General features: G+C 39.7%; 1 protein-coding gene across 6 annotated transcripts in view; it reads right to left on the minus strand.

The window, feature by feature from the left end:
- Positions 1-462: 462 nt before the first annotated feature.
- Positions 463-13931, minus strand: part of LOC147229515 (trinucleotide repeat-containing gene 6A protein-like) — a 49826-nt gene continuing 36357 nt past the window's right edge. For all 6 annotated transcript variants that reach the window (XM_086155004.1, XM_086155002.1, XM_086155001.1 and 3 more), the window contains 5 exons: positions 12742-12849; positions 12264-12494; positions 8458-8528; positions 7385-7524; positions 463-6330 (listed from right to left, as the gene is read on the minus strand). In XM_086155004.1, coding sequence (XP_086011130.1) covers positions 5982-6330; positions 7385-7524; positions 8458-8528; positions 12264-12494; positions 12742-12849 — 899 coding nt within the window. In that variant the 3' untranslated portion in view covers positions 463-5981. The remainder of the gene's footprint in view (positions 6331-7384; positions 7525-8457; positions 8529-12263; positions 12495-12741; positions 12850-13931) is intronic.

The following is a 13931-nucleotide window of genomic DNA, read 5'->3' on the forward strand; positions in this document are numbered from 1 at the left end:
ACTGTTGGCCAGAGGGGCTATTTCTTATTTTTTTGTCTTGCTGTAATAGTCTGTAGACAGTTTTTGCCAGAAAGTTTGGACAGAGTATAGCTATAACTTTTACTTCCTGCATAATGTCAGACATTGAGTTGTCAATTATCACTGAGGATATTGTCACCAAAGCACATGTAGCCCAAAAAAAGCTGTGGTAGAGCGCATGCCTTGCGTGTATGAGGTCCTGTGTTCAATCTGTGGCATCTCCACGAGAAGTCGCTTTGGATAGGAGCATCTACCAAATGACTATTCACTTGCTTATATTAGATCTACTGGTGATGTGTAGTGCACTCTTATGCATATACATTTCAATGACTTGTAATCAAGGCCATAACACTTTTAGGTCACCAGCATATTAAATATGTAGACTCACTTTTAGTACTAACTGATGAAAACCAGTGAGAGGAGAGAGTCCTTTGGACACCAGAGTAATTGTTAGTCTTTTATTAAGGGTTGCACCCAAGTTATACAGCTTTGTATGCTGGCTCCATGGGCCAGAGGTTACAAACAGTAATCAGTATACGAGTACAGCCAACAGGAGACCTATTACCTACTACTCTACACCTTGGTACAGATTCTTTTAAGAGCACTAAAATCCCCGCAAAATCGAAACAAACCAAGCAACAAAGAAAGGAAAATAAAAAGATAAACTAGACAGCATCAGATAACTTTCATATTAGAGCACACTGGAGTTTGTTTTCTATACCATGTAAATTCAGGCGACTTTGTCAAATTTTTAAAACCCAAAGATTGTCCTTCAAAAAGTGCAGTTTCCCGTAAGAATTAGATGAAATCCTTTGATGACCCAAGGAAGACATTTAAAATGAGGTTACTTCCTGTTTTATAAGAGGAAGACCACCCCTCCATTATAGACATGTATATTTTGTCATATATACATATATGTATATACATATACATATATGTATATATATACATGCACACACAGTTACAACAGCCTCCCAAAGCAATGTGCATAATAGGTTTACAGGTGAGCCAACTACACACTGGATTGATGGAATCACTAGAAAAGACATTGTAGTTGTGTAAAATTTGCAGTTTCACCGGCCTCAGTCTTCACTTTTAGTCCAGCTGTCAGAATAAAGAAATGGACTTTGCAAATCTTAACCTGTTTTCTGCTACAACAGGTCAGACATTTACTAGGTAATAAAGGTTTTTGTGTTTTTCATTTTTTATTAGTAGTAGTACAAGTGGTATGATTAACAATGGCACAACATGTTTTAAGAATAAGCCATCTCAACTATTTTCTAAGCAAACAGAAATCAAATAAAAAAAGGTGGACATGGAAGCCTGGAATCACTCCACTGCATAGTCTGAGCCACAACCACCCTGACCCTCTTATGCCGTATCCATCCCAACCCTGGTCACCTACTTATCTGCATCTTTGTGCTGATTTGTGTAGTTATACTAAATGTAAAAACAACAAATAAAGAAGAATTGGTTTTTGAGTGCATTTTTCTTTTTGTAAAGTCACAAATTTGCCAAAGCAGTTTTGACCGTAGGAGCCATTGGATGTGTTGTATACAGCATTTGTTCATGTAATATGTAAGAGAAAACAGTCACATTCTTTTTTTCCAATATTAAAAAGCAGAGCATCACCTGCCAGTTTTACCATTTCCCTGCCTTCTTTCCTACCCTCAAAGGCTATTCTGGTCTATCAGGAGGCTGCATGGCAGCACTGGGATTGTACATTGCTCATGATGGTTTTCACTCAATGAAAATGTTTTCCTTACATCATCCTTTTGCAAACATAATTCTTCTTTGAGCATTTTACACTGTAAGTGGTTTAAATACACAAACATTTACACAGCCCTCCAAAAATCCCTTTCCTTCCCACACAGACTTAGACCTTAACATGGCATGATAATGCAGTTTCTGAACAAGATTCGGTTTTTGAATGTTTTTACCATGCATATAACAGTAGTTCTGACAATATGTAAAACAAACAAACAAAAAAGCTATGTATCTAAACTATCAACATTAAGATGCTGCTCGTCCCTTCTCTTAACAGCAAGGCAAAGCTACTTCTGAAGTGTTGGATCCGTTCGACTAAAGATATAGGATACTTGGAAAATACTTGACTGTTCCAACACTAGAATAGAGACCTTTTGTCATCTGGCATTGACCCCTAGTCAGTTGTGCATTGCTTCTGCTTTCTTTAAGAGTGAGTGAGTGGGTGTGAGAGATAGAGGGAAACCTTAACCAGATAACCATAGCTTTGAACAAATAAGAAGCAGCTAATAGTAAATCACATTCCCTCATCTAATTTCAGTCAAGATGAAGATCATGGATGCATTAAGAAACCTGGATACAAACAGTGGTCTATCTATGGAGCTGCAATAAAGATGTTATCCGCTGGGCTTAAAATAAGCGTGTTGGAGTTTCAGCTCTCACTACATATCTGATTTTTCTGTCATAATTTGATTGGCAATTGTCTCAATATATTATTAACCATGTGTTAACAAAGTTAATATTATAAGTTGTTGTGGGCTAAACCAGAAATTAGCTGTAGAAGGCTTTCTTGTTGGTCTATAGACCCAGAAAAATGGAAGACCAATTATTTGGAGATCATGCAATATAAGCCAAAGTTCATACAAAACAAATTGACATTTTGCTTTTGACATTGAATCTAGATTCCATGATACACCCATGGTCAAGGCAAGAGCATCTCTGCCAAAATGTACTACCATGATAATCAGGTGAGTTAAACACAGTAGTTGAATAACCAAAATACAAATACAACGAGCAGTGGTTGCTAAATATAATTCTCTGTGCGGTGGTTCAATGTTCAAGGTTGAAAAGGTGCTTCAGACGGCAAATGAAAGCATCGGCCCCTGCTTATGCTTAAAAATAGTTTCAGCTACATTCTGTCTCAGATCAGACAGCAAGGAAGTTGCCATTCTGTCTGACAGGTCCAGTAAACCAGGGGAGATGAACGTGGATATATCAACTCCCCATCCTCGTTCTCTCACTCCTTCACTGGAGCCAATAAAGCACCATCTTCTGTAGGCACAAAAAACACCTTATCTTTCCGCCTCTGTTGAAACTATCTAGACACACGCAAACTACAATACAATTACAGACACACCTTTACATTCAGACAGACATGAAACAATCCCAACTTAACCACCATGGTCATCAACAGGCAGTCCAAAATTACCTCTGCCAGTACAGCCCTTCCTCCAGTCCACCAAAGTGCAAAATCCAACGCTTCTTAATCTTACTCATTCATTAAGTTAATCAAACACAAACCACATGGTACACACAAGATCATACATCATATATGCAAAGGGATGTAGAATTGAGATTAATGTATGATCAAATCATTTGGTAGAAAGCGGTTCAATACTGGCACACACCATTGTCAAGTCTGGCTAAAACTCAAGCTTTTGTCTCACTACATCTGGTTTCAACCTGTTAAAATATCCATGGCTAAACTTAAAACAACTAAAGCTGATAAGTATAGTACTTGCGAAATAATAACCATTACCGGATGAGGAAGAACGCACACAACTCTGACTGAGCATAATAATACAATGATGAAACAAAAAATTAAGGTCCATGGCTTCCCTAAATCTGACTTCTCATCCATGCACTTTCTGAATTTTTCTCCAAAAATTGTGCATCATAGAAACTAAACAATCACTGCTAAGTAGCTAAATCTACAAGTTGCACATGTATTTGTCAGCAAAATCAACTAACACACCTACATTCATGCTGCTCTCAAACAACTAGAAGCCAAAACCCCTTTGCCTCAATAGAAATCACAGTAAAGAGCGATTTTCCCACAACCACACACATACACCATTAATCAGTTTAAGAACTTCAGACGAGTACTCTTCTTAAACAAAAACAAACGACGAAAAAAAGCACAATACAATCATGTTTTTTGTAAACAGGTAGAAGCCACTTAACTTGCTGCATCTCCAGACTCATTAAGGATCAATGCAATGAAATGTGGACGACTTTTTTTAATGTTAAAATCTTCAACGAAAATCATTTTTTCCTAGCTTTTCTTTCTTTCTCAAGCTATTTGTGGCAATGAGAGCAATTTTTAAAAAAGCAAGAAATCGTTTGCATTCTGTTGTATTTCACGAAGCATTCAAAACATTTTTGAGACATGGAAAAGGAAAAAGCTTCTCTGTAGGCCATGTGAGAGGCTACAGTATGCATAGATACAGATTGGCCTTTCTCTTGGTTTAGAAATCACACAAAACACATTTAAACATACAGTCACTCCATTACATCACTTCACTTCTACAAAAGTGGAGCATTCACACGCTCCCTCTTGAAAAAAAGACAGCATATTGAAAGCCGTGTGTTGAGCTTCTCCAGCTTAAAGCAGTTATTTGGCAGAGAAAAAAAAACCTATATATAGTTTTCAGTGCTAGAAGTTGAAATTGCCTTTCCTACAAGGAGACGTATTTTTTATTTATTTATCTATTTTTTCTATTAAACTACAAGGGGCCTGGGGGTTTGGGGGGACGACTGGCTTAATTTCCTGAGAACCATTGCTGGTTATTTAGCAGACAAAGAGGAATAGTCAAATAACCAACGCCATGGCAAAAACACTGATCTTAATTCCCAGAGTTACAAAGCATCATCTTCAACTTCAATAATATTTACATCTTTTAGTTTTTTTTTGTCTTTTTTGTACATATTTTATTCATTATTGTCATTAAAATGAAGAATGAACACACATTCCGCCTCCTAAGTCTTGTAAACAAGAGGTTGCTGTGTGGCACCTCCAAAACATTGAAAGCCTATTCTGAAAGTGCTGTTCCCCTCCCACCCACTGGAGGGCTCATGGGAGAGATTGCTAGAAACCTCACCCCCTACATTTGGGTAGACAAAGCTTGCTAGTCCCAGCTGGGGCTGCAGATCTTTGCACTGCAGAGCTCAACGTTCTGTAGTTTTAGAGCAATTGGTACAATATTTATTACATGTCACTTTTTACTATCACCAGATCATCCTCCAACATTAGCTTTTAGTCTTTTAACTATGTATTGATCATGCACTCTCCAAAAGTAAGGTAGGCGTGCCAAGGCAGAGAGGAGCGCACACATACTCTCACCAGCAATCTCTCTCCTTCACATACACACACACAAACAAACAAACACGCGCATACAGTTTCTACATACATACGTTAAGGACCTTAATAAGTAAACAGCTTCACTGGAAAAAAAACCTGGCTGCTCCCTATATATATATATATATATATATATATACATATATATATATATATATACACACACACACACACACATACATATATATGTGTGTGTGTATATATGTATAACCACACACGCGCACACACACACACACACACACACACACACACACACACACACACAAACACATTCAGTGCAAAGTTTAAAAAAAGTTCATACAGAAACACTGTCAGCAAAGAAGTGGAAAAAACATAAAACATTTAAAATAATTGGAATTAAAACTAAATGAATGAAACAAAACACACAAATACATGTATTTATGGGCCCATACATATAAGTGTATACATATATGAAATAAATATATATATACACACACACACACATATGTATTCCCAAACTCACAAATATACATATATGTGTGTGAGTATATAATATACAGACAAAAAATGAGCTTGATTGAAGCTGTTTTCCATCTGAAAGAACACTACCTGGAAGCAAATATCCATTCTTTCACATTATAGAATTGGCCTGCATTATTCAAGTATTCCAACTGATATGTTTTTGGGCTAAAACAAAGTGGACATATGTGCAGAGAGAAACGTAACGTGTTTACCACACAGGAAACTCCATTTTGTGAATATCTTGAAAGTGGGTAATTGTCCAATGAGTGCCACTGCGTGTAGACCAATTCTTTTTTTCCACTGATATTCAAATCATTCTCCACTGACTCTTTCCTAACTTGTTTGAAAGAGAAGGGGTTTACATTGAGTCACCCCCTCCTGACAGGTGATCCACAGAGAGGAACGAGCTGATAGGAGAAGGGCTGCTGATCCTCCCTGCCTGAGTGCCACTGGGGGTCCCCCACAGGCTACTGGAATAGCTGGACCCACCCCAGAGGGACGAGCCATGGAGATCACTGCCGTTCCATTGGTTAGGTTCTGAAGCACGACTTGGGAAGGGGTGGGACTGATCCATTCTGCTCTGAGAGGAGCCAATGGTCTGCCAGCCAGAGGAGGGGGTGGCCAAAGACTGCCCTTGTGCAAAGAAACGGCTGATTTCCTCCTCGCTGGCAAACTCAGCCAGAATAGTCGTGTTCCCCAAAACACACCTATGGACCACCAAATAAGACAGAAGTTAAGTGTTTAAGCGCAACACTTTACAGAGGATGTGCAAACTGGAAAGTAATTGTCAATGTAGATGAACATACCCGTTGCCCTGCCCTCTTTAAAAGGACACATCTATTTGGTCACTTTGTGCTTTGTGCAAGCACTTTGTGCTAATTGCTTTGTGCGGGCAAGCAAGTATTAGGAATATATGGAATCGCCAATTAAGTATTTAATTCTGAAATCGGTCCACTTTATTGATTACCAAGGCATTTTATTCCTCTTCACTACATCCTGCATCGATTGATTTGACCAATCAACAGGGGTTATGCATGCATTGAGTAGAAAGTGACCGAAACAGTTCTATGAAGAACTGTTTCGGTCACTTTCTACTCCTATTTGAGGGATTGGCTGAGTCATTTGTATATGAGACCTTTGCATATGGGACTATTTGTCCCATTAATAATGTGATTCTTATTTTCCAAACTTAAAACGTTTCCCCTCTTCGAAGACGAGTAACTTCTCAGTACGAGATACAGTGAGCTACATTGAGCTACATTACCTTTTTATTGCTAAATATCCCCAGCCAACCTCGTTACCAGAAAACATATTCATCCAGTTGAATGTTATAGGATCATCCTGTGTTTGGTGAAATGTGACTTTTAGTCATAAATCATTCAAGCAGCCTCATTTGTAATGTGACTTATTAAAATTGATTAATGTCAAATTACATATTTAATCAATTAATTATCTATCTGTTTAGCTTGCACTCAGGGTTGAAGTGGGGCTGGAGCCTCACTGGGTTCTGCCTGGACTGGTCACCAGTTGATCACGGGCCAACATTTAGACACATATAACTATTCACACACTTGGGCAATTTAGAGCTTTCAATGAATCAACTGCAACATTTTTGAATTGTTGGATGTAACAGAAGAACTATTAGACACAGTTAGAAAACCCTAACTCTACACAGATGTACACTGTGGCACCATGCCAGCCAAATAACTATTACAGCTACATTTAAATGAAAAAGGCTGAGGATATATGTAATATTCTTACATGTGCAGACTCTTTTGGGCCTTAGCAGCCTCATCCTTTGAGCTGTAGCAAACTACAGCGTTACCATGCGGTAAGTTGAGGTGGAATGTGATTAGAGGGCCATGCTGCATACAAAGGGTCCTCAGTGTAGAGCCATCAATCTGTGAGACAAATGGAACACCAAAAAATATTTCCTCATATATTTTATCATATTTCCAGGCATTAGACCCTATGTCAGATGTGTAAGAGGGACATAACAGAAAAATGCATCTTTGGTTAACTCATTGCTTCTCATGTAGTGGGGCGCGCCTGCTTATTTTTGCTGTACTACAATAAAGTGTAATTGCACATCCACAGTAGGTGGCAGTGGTCCTCTCATTGTCGGTGTGCACAGAGTATTTACTCTGTGGTGTCGATTGTTTTTTGCACTGAGCATGCACACGCATACAGAACAGAGCAGGAGATATGAAGTGCAGAGATAATGAGACAAAGGAAAGTCACCCGAAAGCTAAGACGAGAAAAAATGATGACGCGTATGTAGTGCTTTGGCTTCGCTGTGACTATTGTGGGAGATGAAGAAAGACCGGTGTGTTTACTGTGAGCTGAGAGTTTCAGTATCATGCTCAAAACCTCACTTCAAAAAGCTATGCACTGCAAAACATGCTCATTGTAGCCATTGATCCTGATTTCCTCATTTTGATAAAAATAAATAAATAAATGAAAAATATAAATGAGTAGAAATTGTTTCTCACTTAAAGAGTTTTATATATTGTGCTCCTGAGTTAATGTTGCTGATTAATTTGGATTATAATTATTAATTGGTGTTATTTTACAGTATCAAATTGTTAAGCCAGTCAAAAAATGTTTAAAGTTCAAATAAGGATGTAATTTTTTTTATATTGCAGGCGAATTGATGCACTTTCAATCTTTTCTGTTCCAGACTTAAAAACAATGCTAATAGTTGTTAGCATGGGGGGTTCTTCTTCCTACGGTGGGGGTTTATCAGAAAATAATTGAGATGCACTGGATTAACTAAAGCTTCAGTCATATGAACAGTATTGATAAGATATATTTGTCTTTCTGTGCATGAGTACCTGAGGTGTGAGATTTTTCAGAACAAGCCACTGGGTTCTCCTTGAGCTGCTGCTATCACCCCAACTGGAACCTGCCAAATACACAATGCAAAATTTTTGGTAAAAGGCATGATCGAGAGGATAAAACAGCGAGAGTACAGGAATAGTAAGTGTCTCCCAGTTTAATTCTTGGAGAACTGTCATTAGAAGAAACGTTAAATTCATGTCTCATGACTGTCTAGAAATTTTGTTTTTCATTACGTTGCATAATCCTATTCTTCCTTTTGCAATTTTAAGACAGGACTCCTAATTTGGCTCATTACATTTCAAGCATCTTCGAAGTTTAATTTTAAAAATCAAACATACATGATAGATTTTTTTGTACTTGTATTGATGGTAAGAGTATCTAAAACTATTTAAGGTTCAACTTTGTGAATAACTAGATTTTTTTTGATCATTATCACATTTACATCATCGTTGCAGCTTCAGGGCAGCACGGAGCAGTGTCTCCCTGTGCCGGTCCCAAGCCCGGATAAATGCAGAGGGTTGCATCAGGAAGGGCATCCGGTGTAAAACTTTTGCCAAAACCAAACATGCGAGTCAGCCATAACCATATAATATGTGGACTGGGTTAACAATGACCGCCAGAGATACTGATGATCTACAGGGTACTAGTGGAAATTGGGCTACTGTGGGTCAAAGAACAAGAAGAGGAGGAGTGCGTGTTCAGAAGCAGAGAGAGAGGAGGAAAGGAAAGAGCCTGGGACTGAGAGTTGGGACTTTGAATATTGGGACTATGACAGGAAAGGTAGAGAGTTGGTCGACATGATGCAGAGAAGGAAGGCGGATATACTGTGTGTCCAGGAGACCAGGTGGAAAGGTAGTAAGGCTAGAAGCTTAGGAGCAGGCTTTAAGTTGTACTATTATGGTACTGACAACAAAAGAAATGGAGTAGGAGTTATCTTGCAGGAGGAGTTTGTTAGGAATGTCCTGGAGGGGAAAAGAATGTCAGATAGACTTATGTGTCTGAAACTGGAAATCGAAGGTGTGATGCTCAATGTTGGATGCCCCGCAGGTTGGATGTGAATTTGAAGAGAAGGAGAAGTTGTGGAATGAATTAGATGAAGTGATGCAGAATATTCCCAGAAATGAGAGAGTGGTAATTGGTGCAGACTTCAATGGAAATATAGGTGAAGGCAATAGAGGGGATGAAGAAGTGATGGGCAGATTTGGTATCCAGGATAAGAATGCAGAGGGACAGATGGTGGTAGATTTTGCCAAAAGGATGGAAATGGCTGTAGTGAACACCTTCCAGAAAAAAACAGGAACATAGGGTAACTTGTAAGAGCGGAGGTAGAAGCACGCAGGTAGATAACATCTTGTATAGACGAGGTGACCTGAAAGAGATCAGTGACAGCATAGTAGTTGTAGGTGAGTGTAGACAGACAGCATAGGATGGTGGTTTGTAGGATGACTCTGGTGACAAGGAAGATGAAGAGGACAAAGGCAGAGCAGAGGACAAAGTGGTGGAAGCTGAAGCGGGAGGAATGTTGCATGGTTTTCAGGGAGGAGTTGAGAAAGGGTCTGGGTGGTCAGGGTGAGCTTCCAGATGATTGGACAACAGCAGCTAGTGTTATCAGGGAGACAGGTAGAAGAGTACTTGGTGTGTCATCTGGAAGGAAAGTAGATAAGGAGACATGGTGCTGGAATGAGGAAGTGCAGGAGTATATACAGAGAAAGAAGCTAAGAAGCAAAGAAGAAGTGGGATACTGAGAGGACTGAAGAGAACAGACAGGAGTTCAGGGAGATACCTCGTAAGGTAAAGATAGAGGTAGCAAAGGCAAAACAAAGGGCGTACGATGACTTGTATGCTCGGTTGGATAGTAAGGAGGGTGAGAATGATCTATACAGGTTGGCAAAACAGAGAGATAATGATGGCAAGGATGTACAATAGGTCCGGGTGATTAAGGATAGAGATGGAAATGAATTGACAGATGCTAGAAGAGTGATGGGAAGATGGAAAGAGTATTTTGAAGAGCTGATGAATGGGGAAAACGAAAGAGAGGCAAGGGTAGAAGAGGTGACTATTGTAGACCACAAAGTAGCACAAATTAGTAAAAGTGAAGCGAGGAAGGCCTTGAAGAGGATGAAGAGTGGAAAATCAGTTGGTCCTGGTGATATACCCGTAGAGGTGTGGAAGTGTCTAGGAGAGGCAGCGGTAGATTTTCTGACTAGATTATTCAACAGGATCTTAGAGAGTGAGAAGATGCCTGAAGAATGCAGACGAAGTGTGATGGTGCCTATTTTTAATAATAAAGGGGATGTGCAGAATAGCGGCAACTATAGAGGGATAAAGTTGATGAGCCATACAATGAAGTTATGGGAAAGAGTAGTGGAAACTAGACTCAGAGCAGAAGTCACCATTTGTGAACAGCAGTATGGCTTCATGCCTAGGAAGAGTACTACAGATGCAGTATTTGCATTGAGAATGCTAATAGAGAAGTACAGAGAAGGCCAGAGGGAACTGCATTGTGTTTTTGTAGATCTAGAAAAAGCATGACAGGGTGCCAAGAGAGGAGCTCTGATATTGTATGAGGAAGTCTGGAGTGGCAGAAAAGTATGTTAAACTGGAGCAAGACATGTATGCTAGCTGTGAGACAGTGGTACATTGTGCTGTAGGGGTAACAGAGAAGTTCAAGGTGGAGGTGGGACTCCATCAGCTATCAGCTCTGAGCCCCTTCTTGATCGCAATGGTGATGGACAGGCTGACAGATGAGGTTAGACAGGAATCCCCATGGACCATGATGTTTGCAGAGGACATTGTGATCTGTAGTGAGAGCAGAAAACAGGTAGAGGAAAATCTAGAGAGGTGGAGGTATGCGCTGGAAAGGAGAGGAATGAAAGTTAGTCGCAGCAAGACAGAATATATGTGTGTGAATGAGAAGAACTCGGGTGGAACGATGAGGCTACAGGGAGTGGAGATCAAGAATCTGGAAGATTTCAGTTACTTAAGGTCAACAGTCCGGAGCAACGGAGAGTGTGTAAAAGGGGTGAAGAGACGGGTCCAAGCAGGTTGGAATGGGTGGAGAAAAGTGTCAGGGGTACTATGTGGTAGAAGACTATCGGCCAGAATTAAAGGAAAGGTGTACAAGACAGTGGTGAGACCAGCGGTGCTGTATGGACAAGAAACTGTAGACGGATGCTAGAATTGGAGCTGACCGAAGAGGAGATTTATGGACGTAGTGAGAGAGGATATGAAGGTAGTTAGTGTGAGAGAGGAGGATACGGAGAATAGGGTTAGATGGAGAAAGTTGATTCGCTCTGGTGACCCCTGAAGGGAAAAGCCGAAAGAAGAAGATGATCACATTTACAACATCAAATAACTAATTATATGTAAGCCAGGTGTGGATAAGAAGCAATATTTGTTATGTAAAAAAAATGCATCAGATTATATAGACACCTAGATTCAAGCCTTTCTGAATCACAGGGGTGTGATTTTGTTGATTAAAAAGTAAATTCAGGGAGAAGGGCTTGCTAATCAATGGAAAATAGAGTTTCTGTAAGACTTGGGCATAAAATGAGTGTTTATGGAAAAAAAAAAGCAAAACAGAATCACATTAATTGGTTTTGTATATTTTACAATATAACGTTAAACTGATATTGTTAATTAATTGCCTGCCGGAATGTATGTTTGCTCAAATTTAGGTGAACATTATTTCAATTAATTCCCTTTAGAAACAATTGCTTTAATAAGAAAATCATTTTAATGAGAATAAATAAACCCAAACACCTGACTGAATGCGAACAACAGAAATGTACTGTCTCACCAGGTGTGTATCTCGAGTCAGTGGACCCCCAGACTCCTAGTCTTAAGGCTGGGCTATCCCAGCCAGAAGAGCCAGGGCTGGCCTTCTGATTGGTGAGGCCAGGAGGTGGTCTTGAGGGGGCTGCCAAAGACAGCACTTTAGGGGGTAGGGGGACCTTCCAGAGCTCATGAGCCAGGGAGGAGTTAGACACAGAACCGCTGCCAGGAGACCATTTTGACTCACTGGGTTTAGCTGTTGGGACAGAATAGATCAATAACTGTTAATATCAAGCAAATGGAAAACTGGACCAATCTGCTATAAGAGAGTAATTATGCTGATGTTGGTTTTAAATTCAAACAGAAATCTATTCCATGATCACAATTGCTACTCCAAGGCAAACACCTTTATTTTATTTGGTTATTTTCACTCTGAATATTACTTAGCCCAAAAAGACTTTCATACTGGAAATAATAATAAGTGCAAGTGGGAATGCAAACACCTGAAGTGCTTTGTGCTGTACTGGTGAGGGAACTGCTGTGGCTGGAGGCACGAATGGATGACCAGGCACTGTTAGAAGGCATCGTGGTGTTCATAGATGAAGATGGCCCTGGGCAATATAGACAAGTGAGAATTTAGGTTATTGTTTTTAATTTACCTGCATAAAAAAAAATATCTGAATTAGGCTCAAACTTGCATTACTTACCAGAATCCTTACAAATCTCTAAGTATTTTACCATTGATGTTAACATATTTTACAGTTACTGTATTAGCTTGACATTTAAAGGATAAATTCATTCTGAGCCTGTTTCAGAGAACAAAGACTGAAAAGCAACCAATTGCAATAACATAAAAATCACACTTCAGCTGCAGAAGAGATGATATGTTGATATTGACTGTGAGTCAACATTTCCACAATTCTACAGTCATGGCCAAAAGTTTTGAGAATGACACAACTATTAATTTTTACAAAGTCTGCAGTTTCAGGTTTTATAATAGAAATTTGTATAAACTCCAGAATGTTATTAGGAGTGATCCACTCAACTCCAATTATTTGCATAGTCCCTATTTGCCTTGAAAATGAACTTTATCACTGAAACCACATTTCCACTGCATTTCAGCCCTGCCACAAAGGACCAGCTAACATAATTTCAATGACACACAGGTGTCACATACATTAACACAGGTGTGGGCGTTGATAAGGACAAAGCTGGGGATCAATCTCTCATGATTGAGTGACTGGACACTTGGAACTAGAAGATGGTGCCATTGTTCCTCATCTGTTAGTCATGGTTACCAGCAAGGAAACACGTGAAGCCATCGTTGCATTACACAAAAAGGGCCTAACGGGGAAGTTTATTGCAGTGAGTAAGATTGCACCTCAGTCAACCGTTTATAGGATTATCAAGAACTTCAAGGAGAGAGGTTCAATTGATGCCAAACAGGCTCCAGGGCGTCCAAGAAAGTCCAGCAAGGGGCAGGACTGTCTCTTGAAGTTGTTTCAGCTACATGATCGGGCCACCACCAGTACAGAGCTTGCTCAGAAGTGGTAGCAGGCAGGTGTGAGTGCATCTGCACGTACAAAAAGGCAAAGACTTTTGGAGGAAGGCCTGGTGTCAAGGAGGGCAGCAAAGAAGCCACTTCTCTCCAACAAAAACATCAGTGTCAGACTGATATTCAGCAGAAGTTACA

This window comes from Fistularia commersonii, chromosome 11 (genome assembly GCF_037954325.1).
Source record: "Fistularia commersonii isolate RoL2024-O1a breed Wild chromosome 11, RoL_Fcom_v1.0, whole genome shotgun sequence".
NCBI lineage: Eukaryota > Metazoa > Chordata > Actinopteri > Syngnathiformes > Fistulariidae > Fistularia > Fistularia commersonii.